Source organism: Gossypium hirsutum, chromosome D13 (genome assembly GCF_007990345.1).
Source record: "Gossypium hirsutum isolate 1008001.06 chromosome D13, Gossypium_hirsutum_v2.1, whole genome shotgun sequence".
Lineage (NCBI taxonomy): Eukaryota > Viridiplantae > Streptophyta > Magnoliopsida > Malvales > Malvaceae > Gossypium > Gossypium hirsutum.
In genome coordinates this window covers 63,068,869-63,090,724 of record NC_053449.1, presented here as the reverse complement: position 1 = coordinate 63,090,724, position 21,856 = coordinate 63,068,869, and the positions used below count along the sequence as shown (strand labels likewise).

At 31.7% G+C, this 21,856-nt stretch overlaps 4 protein-coding genes across 8 annotated transcripts; 2 read left to right on the top strand and 2 right to left on the bottom strand.

The window, feature by feature from the left end:
- The first annotated feature begins 8,580 nt into the window (after positions 1-8,580).
- On the top strand, positions 8,581-11,989 carry LOC121225312 (uncharacterized). 2 transcript variants are annotated; one of them, XM_041109574.1, is made up of 7 exons: positions 8,581-9,128; positions 9,556-9,747; positions 9,820-9,948; positions 10,081-10,176; positions 10,268-10,354; positions 11,234-11,679; positions 11,760-11,989. In XM_041109574.1, coding segments are annotated over exons 1-7 (1,317 nt in total). In that variant the 5' UTR covers positions 8,581-8,762; the 3' UTR covers positions 11,761-11,989. The 2 variants fall into 2 exon arrangements, with proteins under 2 accessions (XP_040965508.1, XP_040965507.1); XM_041109573.1 differs by having other exon boundaries at positions 10,057-10,176.
- A 1,749-nt stretch (positions 11,990-13,738) lies between these two features.
- On the top strand, positions 13,739-14,439 carry LOC107945308 (histone H3.2). The gene has a single exon (XM_016879271.2). It carries the CDS (start codon positions 13,872-13,874, stop codon positions 14,280-14,282), a length of 411 nt encoding a protein of 136 aa, XP_016734760.1. The 5' UTR covers positions 13,739-13,871; the 3' UTR covers positions 14,283-14,439.
- Positions 14,440-16,232: 1,793 nt separating this feature from the next.
- Positions 16,233-18,270, bottom strand: LOC107945265 (pentatricopeptide repeat-containing protein At3g02650, mitochondrial). Of its 2 annotated transcripts, XM_016879223.2 has the most exons (2): positions 18,097-18,254; positions 16,233-17,978 (listed from the first exon to the last, which is right to left on the bottom strand). In XM_016879223.2, the coding sequence occupies exon 2, from the start codon at positions 17,881-17,883 to the stop codon at positions 16,468-16,470; it is 1,416 nt and encodes a 471-aa protein (XP_016734712.2). In that variant the 5' UTR covers positions 17,884-17,978; positions 18,097-18,254; the 3' UTR covers positions 16,233-16,467. The 2 variants fall into 2 exon arrangements, with proteins under 2 accessions (XP_016734712.2, XP_016734703.2); XM_016879214.2 differs by having other exon boundaries at positions 16,233-18,270.
- A 1,206-nt stretch (positions 18,271-19,476) lies between these two features.
- Positions 19,477-21,562, bottom strand: LOC121202943 (ETHYLENE INSENSITIVE 3-like 3 protein). 3 transcript variants are annotated; one of them, XM_041109571.1, is made up of 2 exons: positions 21,307-21,562; positions 19,477-20,796 (listed from the first exon to the last, which is right to left on the bottom strand). In XM_041109571.1, the coding sequence occupies exons 1-2, from the start codon at positions 21,339-21,341 to the stop codon at positions 19,740-19,742; spliced, it is 1,092 nt and encodes a 363-aa protein (XP_040965505.1). In that variant the 5' UTR covers positions 21,342-21,562; the 3' UTR covers positions 19,477-19,739. The 3 variants fall into 3 exon arrangements, with proteins under 3 accessions (XP_040965505.1, XP_016734740.2, XP_040965506.1); XM_016879251.2 differs by having other exon boundaries at positions 19,477-20,845; positions 21,307-21,511; XM_041109572.1 differs by having other exon boundaries at positions 19,477-20,813; positions 21,307-21,460.
- Between the last annotated feature and the right edge of the window lie 294 nt (positions 21,563-21,856).

The following is a 21,856-nucleotide window of genomic DNA, read 5'->3' as shown; positions in this document are numbered from 1 at the left end:
ATAACTCAACATGAGCTTCATTATTGATGGGACGTAATTGTATTTAAATCCATTTTTCTGATAAATTTAATTAAAAATAAATTTTTACATTAATTTTTATAATTATATTTGAATATAAATGTTTTTTTGTTATTTTAATAATAATTCGGGAATTCAAGTTCGAATATTGGATAATACATTATTCGGAATAACAGTTATAAACTTGGAAATCCAAAGTGAAGGTAGGGAGACTCACAGCACAAGTGTCTCGACTTCCTTAAAATAAAAAAAATTGTTTATTTAACCCCCAAAAAATATAAAAACTTAAATTAATATATGGTAAAATTTATAATTTGGTCCCCTAAAATGTTAGAATTTCAAGTTAATCATTTTGAAAACCATATAAGCTAATAGAAAGGTAAAATTGTATTTTAGCCCTCGTATAAAATATAATGACAAACATCAATCAAAATAAAATATAATGACAAATTTCAATATTCACCTAGGTGGCAAATTTACACTTTAATCCTATTATTTATTTAGAGTATGTTTCTTTCAAGGGTTTGAGCTCAAAATAAATAAATAAATAAAAATCTATAATAGATAAAATTAAAGTTTAATATATGGTAAATTTACATTTGATCCTCTAAAAATAATTTTTTACAAGTAGTGTATCAAAAATTAAAGAAACTCATGAATTATAATTTTTTTTAATAAAAAAACAGCATAAAGCGAAAATATCAATCGGTTAAAACTTAACCCGACATCAACACAATTTAATCAACAAACAATAAGCCGTTTATAGTAGCTAAGGATCATCGAACACTTGCAAACTTGAACTTCGGACAAAATATCGATATGATAATATTATTAAATAATAATTGTAATTAATAAATAGAAGTTTTCCGACAAGGCAATAGGAAAGTCATATGTTAGGAGAACCTTATCCATAAGATACTCTTCCTTATTGGGAACATGAAATCTCTCAGACATATCTGAATTTAAATTAATTTATGTCTGTTTTCCACTCCTAAGATTTGGCAGAAAATCTGACAGTTAAATTGTTAATTTAATAATTTTAGGCATAATGATTAATTTAATCTTCAATGTTTATATTTATTATCAATTTGGTTCTTATTTTTTTTAAGTTAAATTCGATTATTAACTTTTCAAAAATCGTCAAATTGACCTTTTTTTATAACGAAAATGTTAGTTAAAATAATAATTTTTTAACAATATCGGCGTGATAACTCGTGTGATAATTCACGCGTACTTCATATTGGCGTGACACAATTTATCTTATATATAAAAAATTATAAAAATTCAAAATTTATCTTTATGCCATGATTTTATATTTGAATTTATTTTACATAGAATTTATAGGTTTTAATATATTATTTTGATACAATTTTTATATATTTGATTTTGATTATAATAATTTAATTGTAGATTTTTTATAATTATAATTATAATTATGGTATTTTATTTTAATTTTTTAAATTTAAATTTTTAATTAATTGTTGATCCGCATGATTTTCTTTTTTTTGGAATTTAAATTTTTAAATATGTTTTTATTTTTATTTATTATAACTATGTCGTTTTAATTTTTTTTTAATATAAGTTCAACTAAGTCTGTGGTGTAGTGATATTCAAATCAGTCCAATTGGTCGTAAAATTAAGTATTTTAATTTAAAATATTATAAGAATTTAATAATTAAAGATTAGTGTAAATTTGGACAACTCACATAATAATTGATACACTTAGCTGTTATGATTTTATTTAAATCCTAAATTTTGGGATTTTGATTTTGAAGTAAATAAAATAAGTTGGGGAAAATCTGATTTGGATTCAGGCAGATTTTCTTTTTTGGTGAATTTATAAGAGGAGAAAGCTCAAACAGCAACGTAATTAGGGCGACTCGAATCTAAACCGCACTTGAGATGATGAATACCCTAACCATTAGGTCAGCACACGATGTTCGATTTTGACAGATTTTAAATCGACATTGAAAAGAAAAGTTTAGTGAAAATTTTTGAATAAAACAATAAGGGTTTAGAGAATCAAGAGATTTAATTATGGTCATAATTAAGAGGATTAATGCATGTTCTTCTTTATAATTTTGTTTTTAAAATCATGATATGTTAGAAATTTTGAACATCAATCATGGCTTTCTTGTTGTTGCATGATTGACCTTCAGCATGTGCTACGTACATGTGCTATATATATAAATATAGGTTTAAACATATCAAAGGTCCCTATATTTTTTAAAATTTTAAATTTTAGTCCCTATACTTCAATTTTGAGACATTAACTCCCTGTACCTTTTTTTGAGTTGAAAATCTAGGTCCGTCTAAATTGTGTTAAAGTGAACGGTGTCAAAGGTAAAATATCTTTTTAGTCTTTAACATTTACAGTTTTTTTTGTCAATTTGGTCTTTACTTATGAACCAATAAGTCTTTCTAAAATTTTAAATTTTTATGTTTTTATTTAAAATATGAAAAAATTTCAAAAAATTTTACGTACTTTTAAAGGGTAAGGACCAAATTGACAAAAAAATTGTAAATGTTGAGGACGGAGAAATTATTTTACCTTTGACACTGTTAACTTTAACGGAAAATTTACATGTAGGAATCAGAATTTGTAAATAAAAAAATTATAGGGATTCAATGTGTCAAAATTAAAGTATAGGGACTAAATTTTAAATTTCAAATATTATGGATGGAGAAAATAATTTTGAGAAATTTGTTCACCAATTTCATCATTTGATCTGGTTCAATTTTAAAATTAATCGTGATCCAATGTAACAGGGGTGGAGCTAGGAAAAAAATTTAGGGGGCCGAAATTAAATTGTTTATATCTTTATAAATTTTAAAAGATTAAATCTAATTCTTATCACTTTTAGAGAGTCAAAGTACAATTTTACTTTTACTAATTTAAATTTTTTTTAATTTAAAGAGCCAAAATGTCAAACTTTCTATTTTAGGGGGTTGAGTCCCTGCCAGCCCCTTAAATTCGCCATATAAAATTTAAAATTATATATTAAAAAAATAGAATTTAATTTAATTTTGGATAATCGTTATTTTTAAATTTACATTTCATAAATAACAGAAACACCTCTGTTCGAGTTGATTTTCAAATTTTCTTTCATCAGCGTATATGCATTGAGTAGCTGTAAGTGAAATATTAGTTACATGATCCAACAAAATTAAAGATTTAGAGAATTTAAAATTTTAGATTTATTATCAAGTATGGTCAATAATTAGCACAAGAAAGTAGTTCATAATAAAGGCAAATTATACTTGATTGGATAATAACTGGCATCACTATTCTTGAACATTAGTGATTATATGTTTTTCAATATTTGTAATTAGTTAATAGTTCGGATTTGGTATTTTTATCAAATTTTGAGTTAATCGAATCGAGTTATTCGATTTTTTCATATTAATTCTAATAAGTGATTCAATTTTTCGAGTTTGAGTCGAATTGGAATTTACAACTTGAATTAAAAGTTTATGTAAGTATCTATTGGGCCCCTGACAAGTCTGAAAATATGCAAATTGATCCCTCTAAAAAAATTAAGAATTCAAAATATTTATAAAATATTTTATTCCAATAAAAATAGTGGTAAACTTAAAGTTTTGAACAAATAAATTATCAAATCAAATTTGTCATTCTAATTATTTTTTTTTCTCTCTCTCTTATTTGTTCTTAAAAGAATTCTTATATATATATATATAGTATTTATGTTATTTAACTTAAAATTAGTCGTATTGCCGACAAGATTTCAATATGACCGGTTTAATTTTTTTTAGTTTAACTCAAACAAATTTATTTAGCTCGACTCGAGTTTTATTTAACTCAACTCGATTAAAAAAATTGAAACTGAGTTTGGATGGTACAACATGACTTGTTAACTCGATTAACTCCAATTTTTTTCATTTGATTCGACTTGATTTGATAGAACATTCACCCCTTATTCAGTGATTAATATAATACGGAGTCTCTTTTAATATAACGATTAAGGTTTAGCGAATTATATTTCACTTAGATAATTTTTACAAAACATTTTTTTATATATATAATTCTTACTACAACCATAAATCCCATAAATTAATAAGTTGGATGGTAATACACATTTAAGGATGTTTGAATCTCAAGTTTTTGTTATTGTTGAAATAACAACAATGCTAACCTAGTTCAAACTTAATCAATATTTTTTTAAAAGTTAATAGTATTTTTGAACTTTTATATATGAGTTGTAAATTTTTTATATCAATTGTGGAATTAAATATAAAAACAATATATTGAAAAAGGTTTGACAACTTTCAACCAATGTTTTCTAAATCAAATTGGTCGTTGAACTGGCCAGATCGCTAGTTTGCTAGTTTGACTAGTCCGATCAATCCAATTAAAAAATTATTTAAAAAAATTCAATTCAATCAATTCAACCGGTTCATATTGGTTTATGATCTAATCGATTCAAAAGTACCTTCCAGATCGATACCTAAATCAGTTCTCGGTCCAACCGGCCTGACCCGGTTCAAGTAAACTTGCTTTCAACCAATGAAAAAGGGTTTAAATTTGAGATTTATTCTTTATACCTTTTCAATATAGTCCTTACATTTTAATTTGGTAAACAACTATTCATTTACTTTTTATAACGTTATTAGCTAGTAAAAATAGTTAATATCATTAATTATTTTTATTAAAATGCTATTTTGAACTTTCCCCAACACAATAATATAGATATCAATGAACCCCATGTGATGGCCTGATGGTTAAGGTGTTCACCGCCCCAGGTGTGGCATAGGTTTGAGTCACGCTAGTCGCGTTCGTTGTTTGGGCTTTACCTTGTTATTGTAATTCACCAAAAGAAATATAGATATTAATATAATGAGTTTCAAATAGGTAATTTTAATAAAAATTCACATGAACATTTTAAATTTTTAGCCAGAATCATGTTAATTAATTGGACTAAAAAGTAGATAATCAAATTATATCAAATTAAAATATAAATATTAAATCTAAAAATTGAGCATAATAAAGGGATCAAATCACAATTTAAACCTAAATAAAATATTATAGTTATTTCCTTATTTGGAGCATTCATACATTAGACATCCACAACCTATGACTATCATTCTAGATTTGTCTCTAAATTTCAAAATGTTCTAATCATACCCCTAAACTATTAATGTTCTAAATTAGCATACTGTTGGGGATCGACTCGTACATGCAATGAGAATAGTAAAAGTAAATGTAGAGAATATCAAATACACAAATTTTTACGTGGAAAATTTTTTCTAAATAAGAGGATAAAAAACCACGAGCAAAGAACACTTCACTAAATGAGCAAAAACCGAAAGAGTACAGGATGAAGATAATCTCAACAAATAACTCTAATCCTGAAAGAACAAACCACTTTGGCTAAAACCCAAAAATCCCTAAAACTCACAAAACTCTCCGAATCTCAAATATGATGAAGATTATTATTCTAGGTTATAACAGCCCTTTTTATAGGCTATTCGTAGGTTAAATACGACTAAAATAATCCTAAACTAATTAGAGTTCAACTAGAAAATAATAGCAAAGTCTAACTAGGTGAAGAAAACCCAATTGAATTGGAAAACACGTGACCATGTCTCAGCGTCGTATGTCCCTAGTCGGGATGTCATTCTTCACATTGTCAGGATGTTGACTCTTCCTCGTCACAATGCTGATTCATAAATACGAGGCACGCTCCACACACACTGATCTTGAGGTATTAAAATGTATAACTTTTGTCAAATACAACTGCCACGTTAAAAAGAAAAAACATAGGTACTGCATTAGAAGAAAATGTCAAACTCGGGTACTAAACAACAAATTAACCCAAATTAATTTTCAACTTTTATATTTTTTAGTTCTTAAAAGGCAAGCTATTCTATTCGGCTTGTGCTGGGTCCAGCCAGGCTGTGCTATTCGGGTAGGTAGCAACTAGGGGAGTCAATTTGTGTTGACTTTGAATCTATGATGCTTAAAACAAAAGCCAAGATTAGCCGAGCCGATCATGTGCGCTGCGCAAGACATGGCTTCAGACAAGGAGAGACATTGCCTTATTTTATGCCCCTTTCTTTGCTCACTCTTCATACTTACTACAAAACATTATTAATTTTTCATTTTCTTTAATTGAAGCATATTTTAGTAGGGAATGTCTCTGCAAAACAATCCCCTTATTACATAAAATCTTAATTTTGAGACTTCAAACATTAATTGATTTTCACAATTTCTTTGAATATTTTATATTATACATGTGGTGCCACATTTCAGCACATGTTTTGGCTAGAAATAAATTAGGGTAAACTAAATTAGTAAGTTTATATTTTGGTCATTTAACTTCAAAAAATTACAAAATGGTCATTGAGTTATTCGGAAGTTTTCATTCAAGTCATTGGGTTATTAAAATTATTATTTATGGTCTTCCCCATTTGTACTGCTTGCGTCAATCTAAAGCTCTCTTTCCATTTATATTTTACAGTTCATTTTTTTTTCATGAAACATGTTACGAATTTGCGAACCAAAATTCAAATAGTTTTCTTCTCCGATTTCCAACACTAACTGTCAGATCGACTTGCGTTTAAGGTATGTTCTTTTACTCATCGATGGGTACTGATCGGCACATCGAGTTGTCACTTGGAGCTCGCTAGCCGAACTTCAAAAAAACAACCTTAATAGCTCAATGACTCAAATAAGAAACTCTTGAATAGTTCAGCGACTTAAATGAAACTTTTTAAATAATTCAGTAACCATTTTGTAACTTTTTGAATCTCGGTAACCAAAACATAAACTTATTAATAAATTTTTTTTAGTGATAAAACTTATTAATAATTTAGTGACATTGAACGGAATTTATCCAATAAAATAAGTACATTCTATTTTAACACGTAATGCAGTTATGTGTTGCTACGTGTGAACGGAATTTATCCAATAAAATAAGTATATTCTATTTTAACACTAATTGTAATGATATAAGTGGAAATAATGATATAAAAATAAAATAAAATTTTGTTTTAAGTTATACAATGTTGAAACATTGAACTTTGTAATGTTTTAAGTTCAAATCTCACTATATTTATTTATTTACATTTTATATAAAATTATAAAAACTAAAAACACATTCAAAATAATTTTTTTTATAAAATTATCAAACCTTTAAAGTTTAGTATAGATACATACCACATTGGAAAGTTGGATAATTTTCAATAGCTATTAGTTATACTATCTCATTATTTAATTATTTGATAAAATTTGTGTAATTTGACTTTTTTTTCCATTTTGGGTTTACTTTTTATTTTCTTTATGGTCCATGTTTAGGGTTCGTGGTTGCCTTTCCTAATAATTTCGTTTCCAAAATTTAAATTTGTATATTCTCAAAGAGAGACTAAACATAAATATTAAGTCTGGAAATAGATAATGACCCATCACATAGAAACCTTGTTTGAAGAAAGAGAGAGGTCCATCAACCTATTAAGGGTGGATTTGGATGGGCGGTGTGTTTACCTGCGGTTAGTGTAAAAACAACGGTGGCGGTGAGATTAGATACTGTAGCGACACTGTAGCGTGAGACAAAAAGTAAACTAAATGCACCGCACCCAACCGCCCATCCAAACCCACCCTAATTCTTGGTCTAATAATAAGGATTATGAGAGAGGCCCATCAATCTAGTAAACTAAGGTCTAATAATTGGATTATTTAGATGGAGAATTGATATAAACACGTTGAATGAGTTAAAATTGTATTATTATTTTTTATTTTAAAAAATTAATAAATTTTCAATAAAATCTGTTTACCTTAAAAAAAATTTATATGGAAAGATTCATGTTCTTTCAAGACATTTATTCAATCTTAATGAGTATGTATAACCCAGTTCTAGTGTCGTCTCCTCAAAGGTATTCAGATGTTATTACTTTGTTGAAATACTTAATGGATGGAAAAGAGGCGTAAAACAATTATTGGTGGAAAGTGATTGTTTAATGGTCAGACAGAGGAGACAGAAGGGAGTTTGGTATGAATCGTTAGAAAGCTTTTAGCAAAGAATTGGCATGTGAATGTGATGTTTACTCCACGTATAGCAAATATGGGTGTCGATTCTATGGCAGCATTAGGAAGAAATGTTCCTCTTGATTTGAGAATTTATGATGTTGAGATGGAGGTTTTACAATATAGTGTTAATGTCATGGCTATATGTATCTAGCTTCTTTATTTAATTTTTTTTGAACATTTATCTTAATATTCTCTAACCACATCAGAATTATCCGTAACATTAAAAATTAACAAAATTTACAAAAAAATAAAATTTTTTATTAAAATGATTCATAATAACTTTCAATTTAATTGATTTAAAATAATTTTCCGAACCAATAATCCAACCAATCGAATCCAATTCAAAAAGGGAAGAAAAGTTGTAAATTTTTTGAATTTGAAAACTTCATAGATGGTAACCAAATGTAAAAAAGTGTAAATTTGTAATGGTTACACGTGCCGACATATCAAACAGCCAACAAAGCATTTCAAAGTTCTAACGTTCACCTTCCTCAAGGTCTCTACGCTTTCCCTCCCATACAAAAGATATAAATTTGAAATTCCACTTCTTAAATGGCGATAAACAATTTCTTACTTAAAAAAGATCAAAATTCAAAATTTGTTTCCTTAGTTTCACTGTAAATTAGCAAAAAATCAAATCAATTCAAATCTTTTACATACACACAACGCTCCTTTTCTTCTTCTTCGTCGTCGTTTAGCCATGGAAGAAGCCGGTTCAGCTGACATGGCAGTGGCACCTCCATCATCGAGGGTTTCACTTTCACCATTCTCTTCTGTCCGTCGACGGCGGAGGAGGCTTTCTGTTCACTTCGCCGATCTGAGCCGGCCGGTTGTTTCTTCTGCTACGCGGCTGGCGAGGGTTTCACTCCAGGGACGTCTTGTAAATGCCGAGGAAGCCAGCTCGGCTCGAACTGTAGGAGGCGGTTTGGGCTGCGAGGAGGCTGTGGCTTGGGAGCTATTTAGTCCTATTGAGAGGTTCTTGATCGTGGCGGTGATCGGCGTCGCAACTGCTGAGTCTAAGAAGAACTGGTTGATAAGCCACCTAAGAAAATCGGTCGAGTTGAGGGTTTGTTTTTTCTATTTTCCTGTTTAAATTTAATTAGGTTTCTAATTTATTGATCTATGGAGTTTTTGTTGTTCAATTAATTCAATTGTTGTTAATCTAATGAAGTTTTGATTCAACTATGTATGATTAAGAAAATATCTATGTTGTTAAATTGCTTAATGATTACCTATATACGTATCTCTATTATCAGTTACAAATATAATTACTCAACTTAATTGCTTTATAACAGTCTTTTTTCCCCTTTTGGTTAGTGAACACTTGAAATTCAAATTCAGGTGTATTGGATTTGATTATTTTGCTATTATTGTGTACAAGAAAACCCCATTTCCATGTTGAATTTTTGGAAATTCAAGCGTCTTTTTGAGTCATTTATGTGCGGAATTGGCAAAAATCAATCTGATTTAGTTTTATATAAATGGATTTTTAGGATGAGGTGCTTTCAAGCATGCAGCAGAAGGTAGACAATCTATGCGAACAGCTGAATAACGGCGAAGAGAAGCCGATAATTGGGGCTAAAATAGAAGTAGGAACTCCATTGAATGAAACTTTTGGCTCTGGGAGTATGAAGGTTGATGATTGTGGTTGTTGGATTTGCTATCAACATCGCGAACAATTTAAAGTAAGAACCGGATTTATGGAAGTCATGAGTAAATTTATCTTTTTCGGGTCACTTACTTTGTTGATGTGTCAGGGTAACTATATGGTGAAAAACTCTAGTGGGAGTGTGACGCCATTGCCAAATGAGACTGAACAAGAGGAGCGCCGCATGTCTGATTTGTCGGACTGGGCTTCAAGTGTCACGTCTGCATCTGAAATCCAGGTGATGGTGGATTTTTATGTCTTCTGGAGTGCCGGAACCCGTTTTATGTTCATTGGCATTGGCTTCCGAGTTTTCTTTAGTTTTTTTGATGTGCATGGTTTTTTGCAGTTGAATAATCTTGCAATAGAACAGGATATTTTCAATCTTAAGAGGGAATGTGAAGAGAAGGATGCCATCATAAAGGAACTAAACACTTCTGTCCAATCAACCAATATGGCTAGTTCGAAAGTAATGTTTCGCTTTTGTTCACCTTTTTCGCTTGCTATACTTTGTCCGTCGGTTAGTTGAGTTATCGAGTGTAAACATTTTCTGATAACAGAGGATATCGGAGTTGGAGGACATTTTACGCAGAAAGAACACGACAATTACTAGATTGAAGAAGGACATGGTGGTTCTAGAACAAAAGGTAAGTCGTTCTTGGCACAGCTTTAGCTTTAAATTTAGGAAATAAATGCAAGAAACAACTAATCTAAACCTTGCATGATATCCAGGAACCTACGTTATCCATTTACCTATGGCAATTTTTTTTTTTATATCAAGTTCTATAGAAATCAACTTTAATATTTAATTGGGTTAAATCACTTTTTGGGGCTTAAACTTGGCAACTATTCTCAAATTGGGGCCTGAATTTTTTTTGATCCAAATTAGGCCCTGAACTAGACAATTGTTCCCACATTGAGGTCTGAACTTTTTTTTTGTCCAAGTTAGGCATTGAACTTGGCAATTGTTCCCACATTGAGGTCTGAATTTTTTTTTTGTCCAAGTTAAGCCTTGAACTTGGCAATTGTTCTGACATTGAGGTCTAAACTTTTTTTGGTCTAAGTTAGTCCTTGATATTTCTTTGAAAACCCTAAAATTCAAGTCCTAATGTAAGAATAGTTGTCAAGTTCAGGCCCCCCAATATGGGAACAATTGTCAAGTTCAGGGATTAACTCGGACAAGAAAGTTCAAGCACCAAATAGTGATTTAACCCTATCTAATTCTCCATTTTGGTGTATAATATGGAAACTAAGAATATTAATCAGCCTTTCCATGCACAGAAATGAAAAAGAAAAAAAAAAGCCAAATGTGAATGCTATTGTTCAAAAACAATAAAAAAGTATGGACTATCATGATGGATTATTTGCAACAACTTCTTGTTTATGAATAGTTTCTCTTGATGATTTTCTTGTATGATTGATGTGTTAAAGGCTTAGATGCAAAAAATTTTCAGACTCGATATGATTAATATGGTGTCGGTCGTTGCCATATCCTTTATTTCAATCATACATATATTTACATACAGGTTGTCCACTTGACAAGGCTTCAGAGACCTTCCTCTTCCACCTCAAGTCCGAACTATTGGCAAACTCCAGTCATGACAGATAACCTCCTTTATGACATGGATAGTACTACTAGTTCTTCCTCATCTGATTCGGATTGCTCACCAAAGAACCAACCACAAGCTCCGGTTCCCAAAGTTGAGGAAGTTTGTTTCCAGAACAATGACATTGCTTTAGACAAAGAACAAAAATCAGCACCTGCAAAAGTTACAAGCTCTTTTATGGGACAGACCACATGCCGTTCGATGCCTGAACCAGCTACTCCATTAAGAGAAATATCAATGAATCAAAGATCTAAACCACCATCTTCAAGGCAAAGGCAAGTATCAGCTAGTCAAGATTCAAAGCGAATTAAGAAGCAAACTCGAAGTGTATCGAAAGATTCTACCTCGAAGAAGAGATGGGCTTAGTAAGTACTCAGAAACTAGATGGTTTAGTACTTAGAAATTTTATCCTGTTCTAACACTTTGTTGTACCTTTTTTTTTTAGGTTGCTGCATTCAGTGCATCTACAGAGGATATATGCTGGAATATGATTTTTGCAGTTCAAAGATGAATCCAAAGATTAAATGTGCAGGAGATATATTATTCAGGCTAGTACATATCTATATGTTCAAAAAAGAAATGCTGTTTTATGTTTTAAAATTTTGTTATTTGGTACAGCGAGTATAAGTCTTTGTGAATTTCTAAAGGTTAATAATGTGAATTCAATATATCTTATGAGTATATTTAATGGATGGTTATTCTCATAGAAAATGAAGTTATGTATATGATCTAGTTAGAGTTTTAAGTAACTAAAGTTTTTATAGAGCATAATGGCTTATTTGGTTTTCTAATTTTACAAAAAAAAGGTTATTATAATCTTTTATTTAGTTTTACGTCTTTTTTAGTCTTTAAATTTACGTTGTTTATCAAATCATTATGACGTGGTATTCATGTGGCAGTTTAAACCGTTAAAGTAACAAGTACAATATTAAACGCAAAGTTCATGTTGGGTAAATATAAATTTTTTAACCTTGTTGAATAAATAAAAATTGATCTTGAATCAATTATACCCATTTAGGAAACAAATGAATTTTGGTTATTCTAATATTAGAATATATAATTATTTGGGTTAAATGTTCAAATTGGGTCCAATCGGCTACTTATATAAGGGCTTAAGATTTAGAAAAATGTTTAAATAAGGACTTTTCATGCACTTTAGTTAAATTTGTAGTAAAAATTAAGTGAATGTTAAGATGTTTAAAATAAAACACATAATAGTTGAATCATATATTACTTGAAAAGAAAAGAAAATAATAAAAACATAATTTAAAACATGATATATATAACATTTGAAAAACCCTTATTTGAGCATTTGCTAAAAGATTCGTCTTTTATTTGACAAATTTGAAAGGTTTGGCCTTTATTTGAGTATTTTTGTAAACGCTAGGCCATTATATGACCATTTAAAAAGTTTAACCCTTATGTGAATAACTCCTAAAAGGCTAAGTCTAAATCTGATCGTGGGTCGGGTCGTGCCAAATTTTAAGCTCGTTTTCTAGGCTCGTCCCAGAAAATTGATTTAAAATTTTGCCCAAGCTTGACCCAGATAAAAAATACTGAACGAGCCCACTCGACCTACCCGCATTAATTTTTTTATATAAAAACAAATTTAAAAAATACAATACATCAATTACACTCAAAACATTAAAATAAATGTTTACCAACAAATCAAAACATATTTAAGTTTTTTTTATACTTAAATAACACTAAGATATTTGCAACTTAGCAAGTAGATACCTTTAAAATAGTAGCAAAATTAATCATAAAATAAGAGTTATACAATATTTGAACAATAACAACAAAACAATAGTAATATAATAATAAAATGGCAGGAAAACAAGAGCAAAAAATTTTAGGCAGATTCGGACCGGGACAGGTCGGCACGAGACAAAAAATCTTACCCGAGGCTCAATCCGTTTAAACAATGGGTTTTATTTTTTGTCGAAGCTCATTTTTCAAGTATTTATTTTTACCTAAATCCTTTCACTTTTTAGTGAATTTTTGAGACTGATCGGATCCAAGTCTAATAAAAATTTTAAAATGATTTTATATTCGTAATGAGATTAGTAATTTATGAAAGTTCAATTATTTCCATACAAAATTGAAATTTATATATCGAATTAAATTGTCTTAAGTATAGTTTTAAAATTTTATTGCTTTAAAAAATAACTCACAAATTGAGTATACTTTGTATCATTTGAGGAGGAAAGGGTAAATTACAAATTAGTGTCACAACAAAGAGGTAATTACCAACCAGTGTCAGGGGTCAAGATCCGTGACAATTTCAAAAAAGGAAAACTATTGGTCATTCACACAGCACGCGGATCGTAAACTCTAAAAAATATCCACAGCCGTTGATGAATCATGTAATACAATCTAGCCGTCCAGATTTAATCTTTGAAAACTTTTCGAAATTCCCGCGTTCTCTCTCAAAATTTCTTTTATATATACTCTCAAATCCATTCCCCTCTTCATCATTTTCCCATCGATTTTCTCAGCAACCAAACAAAACCTTCCATTGTCTTCTAGAACTATCCAAGCACACTGGTATTAATCAATGGCTCGTACAAAGCAAACAGCCAGGAAATCAACCGGTGGAAAAGCTCCACGTAAGCAATTGGCGACCAAAGCCGCGAGGAAATCAGCTCCAGCCACCGGAGGAGTGAAGAAGCCTCACCGTTTCAGGCCAGGAACAGTGGCGTTGAGAGAAATCAGGAAGTACCAGAAGAGTACCGAGCTTTTGATCCGTAAACTTCCGTTCCAAAGGCTAGTGAGGGAAATCGCTCAAGATTTCAAGACGGATCTGAGATTCCAAAGTAGTGCGGTGGCGGCTTTACAAGAAGCGGCGGAAGCGTATCTGGTTGGCCTGTTTGAGGATACTAATCTCTGTGCTATTCATGCCAAGAGGGTTACTATTATGCCTAAAGATATTCAACTGGCTCGGAGGATTAGAGGAGAGAGAGCTTAAATGATGTATATGATGATTTGCTTTGAATGCTTTCTGCTTTTAGAATCTGTGTTGTTAGGTTTTCTCTAGATGTAGATCTCTCAGTTTAGTGGCTTGTGTTCAGTGATTGATGAAATGAAAGTTTGGAAAGCTCTAATTAGGAGTACCTTGGATTGAATTTAATCTTCGTTGAAATCCGTATCATTTTGTTATCTGATCTGGTTTTCGATTTCTATCATCTCTCTTCTGTTGTTTGTTTGAATGTTCAAAGTACTTGGATGCTTCCAGTCACTCAATTGAAGTACAGCACATAGTCTCGTCCAATGCTGAAGTACTCTTATTCCCAGGTTTTTTCTTCTTTTTAATTAATCCTTTTCTTTTAAAAATCGATTATGTTTCTGTTTGGTTCAATATAATGACGAATTTTTTGCAGTTCACAATCCACTGGTTTGTTGTTTTAATTTGATTAAATAAATTCAGATTGGTATTTATTGTGTGTTTTAGGTTGATTAAAAATTTTAGATTTGTTTTTTTTTTTATGTTAGGTTTTGCCTAAAAAATTTAGATTAAAAATTCTAAAATTGAGTATTTGTTTAGTTTATGTAAACTTTTTTTTAAAATTATTTTCTATATAAAAATAAATTTTAAAAATACGTAAAAAAATAGTTTTTATACTTAAATAAAATTATCATGATTGCAATTTAACATGTAAGTGTCTCTAAAATAGTATTAAAATTAATAATAATGATAAAATAGTAGTAATATAATAAGAAAATGGTAGTGAAATACTTGATTTGGGTTGAGCTTAGGGTTAAAATTTTCTACCCAAGACCTGTCCTGTTTAGAAAACGAGTTTATATTTTTACAATTTTGCCTAAATTCTTCTACTTTTCAGATGAATTTAAATAAATAATCTGATCAATGATCAAATTTAATTTTAACTGATTTGTGATTTAATCGATTTGAATAACTAGCTCAAGTATCATTGCTGTTAGATGGTTTGCTATCAGATACTTGCAAACAAAACGGTTGGTTGCTGTGTTCTAGTTACGGCATCAGCAACTAGCACTAGTTGTAATCAGGAATTAAAGGATTAAGCGCCGCATTATTTTGAGTTGGGCGATACATTTACTTGCAATAAAAATAACGATAACAATGAGATATGATACTATAGTAATACTGTAGTATTACACAAGAAAAAAAGGTTAAAACACATTACACTAGAGATAAACGTTGATCTAAAGGGACACTAACTAGGATTTTGACAGCCCAAAGTTCAACAATCATATTAGGCATCTTGTGGTCAAATAAATCTGAGTTTGATTGTTTTATTTGTAAATTAAATTTGAGTTTGGGTTAATCACAAGTACATATTTTCTTGGGTTTGGATTAATTTGTTTTTATTAAATCGAAGTAAAATGAAAGTAGATTTGAGAATTAGTTCTATGAACGTAGTTTTAAATCTTATTTAATATGTCAACCACAAACACTAATTGCAAATGCAAATGGTTCAAACGACTATATGAGAAAATTGAGTTGATGGGTGTTATTAAATCAGACAGTTGAAGACAATTCATGTCCATGATTCTTCAACCTGTTCCTCTCAAAATAATAGACATAAAAACACCATAAATAGAACATAAATCTACAAAGTTCATAAAATTAAGGACTAAAAATTACTTTTAACCATAGAATCATCCATCCAATGTTTAAACCAAATGTGACAAACTATATAAAATCCCCTAATCCATACCATATAATCTCCTAAACTATATTCTAAAATAAAGAAATAAAGCCACCAAACCGTTCTTTTTTACAACTCACGTACCGCTAATAGAAGCAAAACACCACGATTCAATCCCACAACATGGGTATGTAAACACCCTTCGCCAATAGGCCAAACACTGGGTTCATCAAATGGGTTAAACAATATAAATAACAAATAGAATTTCTAATATAAATTGACACATATTGACTTGAAACCATTGTCTTTGCTTATTCTCACTTGCAAAAGGAAACAAAAACCAATTCTACAAGCAAAGTTGTGTTCCAATTTTAAAGTATAAAGAACCCCCAAAAATGCATCCCTACAAATTAAATAAACACAAGGTCTCAATTGATTCAAAGTAAATATGCCTCACCTTTTCATCTATTGTTGATAAGGTAGGGCATGCTACATCCATTTCCCTAAAATCAGTAATGAGTTTTAAGCTTTAGTGGTTGATTCCATCATGTCTGTTCCTTCTGCTTCGAGCTCCTTAACTGCCATTATAAGACTTCGGGTGATTCCATTAAGATACAAGCCGTTTTCCTTCACTTCGTCGAATAGTTTCTCAGCTGTTTGCCAATCTAAGACCTTTAAGCAAAGAGATTGGATCAATTTATTGTATTCATCGACATTAGGTTGGACACCGAAATCTTTCATCTCGGCCAATAGGTTCAAAGCCTTGTCAAACTCTTCGATTTTGCAGTATCCACGAATTAGAGTGTGATAAGTTGCCGGACTCAGCTTAGAATGTTTTTTCTTGGCTTCTGACAATACTTCACAAGCTTGATCCATTTGGCCACCGTTTGCGTAACCACTCATTACGACAGTGTATGTGTAAACATCAGGTTTCAACCCCCTAGTCTCCATCAGTTCCATCACCTCGTTTGCTTTTTCCATATCTCCTGCCTTTGAATATCCATTGACAACTGAATTGAAAACCGCGTTTCCAGGAGGCGGCCCTTGTTCAATCATTCTAAGAATCACGTTTTTGGCTTCATCAACATTTTTCGTCCTACACAGACCACGTACAACAGCCGAGAACGGCTTGATTGCATATTTCCTTTCATCTCCGGAGAATCCATCTAACATCTCCAAAGCTAACTTCACCATTTCATCCTTCTTACAGAGTGAACCGATTAAGAAATTAACAGAAGAACGAGGAAGAACCTTGTTTTTCCCCTTGGCCGACAAATAAACCGTGTGAGCCTCCTTAGCCTTACCACCTTTACAAAACCAAGATATAATCTTCCCAACCCGTTCACCATCCGGCAAGCTCTCTTCACCGAGCATCTTTTCACACACAGACCAACCCCAATCATAAAAAGACCGTCGACATAGAGCTTCAATAGTGAAATAAAAACTATCTTCATTCGGGACACACCCAAAATCCGCAAATTTATCAAACACCTCCATAGCTGCCTTCCCTTTACCCAACTTCGAAAACAAAGCAATCAACTCATTTAAAACACCCACATTCAAAACCCCATCCCTTTTCTCCCCAATTTTCTTAACCAAATCCCACAAATCATAAGCATTCTTCATCCTAGCATCACTACAAATAACCTTAACAAGTGAATCAACAACAGTAGCAGTCACATTAAACCCAGGTTTCTCCATTACCCATTTCAAAAACCTAATCAAATTTTCACCCAAAATATACGGAGTTTCAACAACTTTAACAACGAAATCTTCATGTAAATCCAAATCCATAGCATTAAGATTAGATTCTAAAGACCCATCAACTCTACTTTGCAATAAAGACAACACGTTTTCTAACTTGTTACCATCAATCTCATAAGCTTGGGTTTCTTCTTCCATGTCAATTTTTGAATCTCCGATTACGAAATTGTCCATTCCGGTCTCATCAACGGCAAGACCCTCGAAAGAGGGAACTTGGGTGTCGCTAGTCTCGATCCCAGCGATGAAATCCAACTGGGGATCCCCATTTTCTGTGAAACCAGGAGAAGAATCATCGCTTGGATTCGCAGATGAATGGGACAAAAAACGATGAAGGATTGGAGAGAGTGATGCTTTGGGGAAGGAATGGAAAGGTTTACGACATAGAACCTGGTTCATTTGGGTAGCACCGAATTCCCGTGCTACCATCAACAGCCTGGATCTTGCCGCCATTGATCTCCACATCTCTTCCTCTTTCTGTTGTACGTACTTGAAAAAACTCTGGAAGTGTGCAAACTGCAAAACCCTAACCCTATATCTTACAGAGGTTTTTTTTTAGTTTCACTTTTAATTTTGGGTTTTTTAATCGGGTCATTATAACCCGAATTGAGCATCCGACCCGCATTTTACAGAATCTCTCTCTCTTTTTGAAATTATTTAAATATTTTTTATTAAAACCAGAATATTTTATTCTGTTAAACTACATGTGAAGTTACTAAATTAATTTTACGATTTCATCACACAAATTCAAAAAGTTACAAAATATTTATTGAACTATTCGAAAATTTTCATTTAAGATATTGGTTTGTTACAATCGTTATTGTATAACATTTTCTGTTTACAACGTCTGCACAAATCAGAAGCTTCTATTCCTTTTCTCTTTCATAGTTCAAATTTTTCCATGAAACAGCTTTGAACATCACGAATCAACAAATCAAAATTCAAACAACTTTCTTCTTTGATCTCTGACATTGATTGTCATATTGACTTAAATCTAAGGTATGTTTTTCTACTCATTGATCCACCATACCGATCATCAAATCATCGCTTAAAACTTGCCAGCCGGATTTTCATTTTTTTTTAACTTAACAACTCAATGGCTTGAATAACAAATTTTGAATAGTTTATTAATTTAAATGAAAACTTTCGAATAATTTAGAGAACATTTTGTAACTTTTTGAAGTTAAGTACCCAAACATAAGCATACCAATAGTTTTAGCAACATTAGGTGTAATGTACAGTTTTATTTTTGACAAATTGAAATGCTACTCATTAAGGGTGGGTTTGGATGGGCGATTCGGTGCGGTGCAGTGTGTTTAGCTTACTTTTTGTCTCACGCTACAGTATCTAATCTCACCGCCACCAATATTTTTACACTAACCGAAGGTAAACACACCACCTATCCAAACTCACTCTTATTCATCGGAGTTGGCAAAATAAGTTCTGTCTCACAAATTTGCTCATTCCATCCGAACCCAGGATTGATCTAAATACGAGCTCAAAGCACCAGTGGGTTATTGGTGATTGAACCAATGTCAAGACAAGACTTTAAATTTGGATCCCCATTTGTTTAGTGATGAATCTCCATTTTGTATGGATATTGGTTGTGTTTACTCATACCGGTATACAACTTTTTTTTTCATTTGATTATTGTATTTGTAGAAATATATATTTTTATTCATTATTTTCTTTAAAAAATAGTTAAATTAAATATAATTATCTTGGACATTTTGATATAGTTCATGTTTATTTTGCAATTCATATTTAGAATTTGTGATTAACCATCTCAATATTGTATTCGTAAAAATGTTGCTTAATCGACAATAAATTGACACATTAAATGTCATAAGTTCTTGCAAAGACTAGTATTAACGAAATGTCTTCACATTCGACTTAAACCTTAAATCCTAAATCGGTAAATTATTTAATCATTTATAAATGAACAAACCTAAATGATGCACCAAATTGTTATTCATATTGATAGGAGAAAAGGGTGTGCCTGTAACCTATTATTCATACTGAGATGGTCTAGGTTATCGACCGCCACGGCTTGATCTTAAACGGGGTCTCTTCCTCCTAGATTGTTTTTCCACCGGAACATCCTCTTGGACCAGAGGGGCATCATCATTCCCGATTAAAGCCACAGGCTCTGCATCTGTTAGTTGATTTCTCCCACCAATTTTGGAAGAAACCGAGCCTATTTGGTCACCGACAACATCATTGCTGTCAGCATGACCACCTCGGGATATTTCGGTTATGCTGGATGTTCGAATTAGAGCTTCCTCTCGGCCCAAAACCCCTAACCAAATTGCACTCTCCTTTGCTGTCAGCTTACCTTGTAAACATTTCGACTGAAGTACATGTCTCCGAATTTTTGCGATATCAGGTGACATGTGCTTGATCACGGCTGTTAACACTCCGACTTTCCACATCTTCTTGAGATCATGTGGCTTCTTATACGGAGGACTATCACCCCGTTGTAGCCCTAGTTTTACCCACCAATCTTCGTTCCCGGTAGGCCACCAAGGCGGAGGGATTCTCTTTTCTAGTGGATACTTTCTCTGCGGCGGATCACAATGTTGCATCAAAGTTGATAAAAGAGATCCGATAGTAGCATCTTGTAGGTCTTGGAGACTGCTACACGGGTTTCCGTTTCTATTCCTGTCAGACACACTCATAGCTAAACACTCCGCCTCATACTTGACTATAGCTGCCGGTCCATTCTTGTCGAAGTTCACCTTTTCTTTCCACCAAGCTCTTAAATTATCTGAAGCACCACTCACAGCCTTACCTTTTTCAGGAACAATACCGTACACAAATCCACGCGCATTATAAACTTCCATTAACATCAACATGTTCTTAAGAATCCCATCTTGCGCTCGGGAAATCTTCTTCCTCCGAGCCAGTTCTGAGGTTTGATTCAGTTCCGCAGCCTGTTGAGCCGCAACCCTTTCCCTCTCCTTAATCCTTCTGAGTCTAACAGAATCTTTCCACATTCGTCTCTCCAATTCATCCGCTCTGATCTCTTCATCGCTAACATCTTCCTCACCCATATTGTCACGCCTTAACTCACTAACTTCAATGTCCCAACTGTTCGATCCGACAAACTGGCAACCATCAAATCATACCCAAAAAAACCCTAAATTCGAATAGCAAAGAAACTAAATAATAACATTTCAAACAATAGTACTAAACCCTAACCCTCAAAGGTCCAAATTGTAACATTCAAAACTCAATTTCATTTCCTCTCCTAACAAATTTAAGAACATTTCAATATGCATAAACTCTACTGAAAACTACCCATTTATTCAATTGAAGTACAAGTTGATCTAAATTACAAATAATAGAGCAAAAATTCCATTTCTTATTCAAACAAGAGTCACAATTAACTGAAGCTAATCTAAACAAAATAAAATTATAAATTCAAAACTAAATGCAACCCACAAAATTTCCTCACTTCTCTCACATGAATAGCAAAATCAAACAAAACCCAAACATAATCCAGCATAAATCGTTCAATATTCAATAAAGAAATGGTAAAAAAGAAGAACATAAAACATGGGTCTAAATCTTTTTTCAGTGAGGTATTGAAAGCTTTACCTTATATCACCTCCAGTGTCATCAAGTTTAGCCATGGAAAAACGATAAAAAAAATTTTAAACAATAAACAGAAATTGTGTTTTTGGTTGCTTTGGGAAAAGATTGTGAATTTCAATTGCAGTAAAGGGCTAAAACCTAAAAGCGTTCAGAGAGGAGGACAACTTTGTTGAGATTTATGGAGATGATGATGCCATTTGAGGAGGAGTGATCTCATGCATTGCGTCCACATAATAAATAATAGGCTTAATTGGTGAATAAATTTTAAAAAATACGTAAATGAATCTAGACAAATGAATATTGATGTTGATTTAAATTTAGGCCTTCATTTGTTCAGATTTGGTGAATTATTTTAATAGGGTAAAATCTAAATAATTAACGCGACTCGAATTCGGACCACACTTAAAACAGTAAACACTCTCAACCGTCAGAGCATCACATGAGATTATATAATTCTTAATTTTATTTTCAAAGAAATTATAAAAAAAATCATAAAAAATTTTATATTTGGAATCAAACATGAACAAATACATATCCAGATTCATACCATTAA

Coding starts and splice junctions, on each gene's coding strand:
- LOC121225312 (XM_041109573.1), top strand. CDS start 8,763: ATGGAAGAAGCCGGTTCAGCTGACATGGCAGTGGCACCTCCATCATCG. Junction 9,748..9,819: donor AACATCGCGAACAATTTAAA/GTAAGAACCGGA, acceptor TTGATGTGTCAG/GGTAACTATATGGTGAAAAA. Junction 9,949..10,056: donor CGTCTGCATCTGAAATCCAG/GTGATGGTGGAT, acceptor GGTTTTTTGCAG/TTGAATAATCTTGCAATAGA.
- LOC107945308 (XM_016879271.2), top strand. CDS start 13,872: ATGGCTCGTACAAAGCAAACAGCCAGGAAATCAACCGGTGGAAAAGCT.
- LOC107945265 (XM_016879214.2), bottom strand. CDS start 18,171: ATGTGGAGATCAATGGCGGCAAGATCCAGGCTGTTGATGGTAGCACGG.
- LOC121202943 (XM_041109571.1), bottom strand. CDS start 21,341: ATGGCTAAACTTGATGACACTGGAGGTGATATAAG. Junction 20,797..21,306: donor GACACTGGAGGTGATATAAG/GTAAAGCTTTCA, acceptor CGGATCGAACAG/TTGGGACATTGAAGTTAGTG.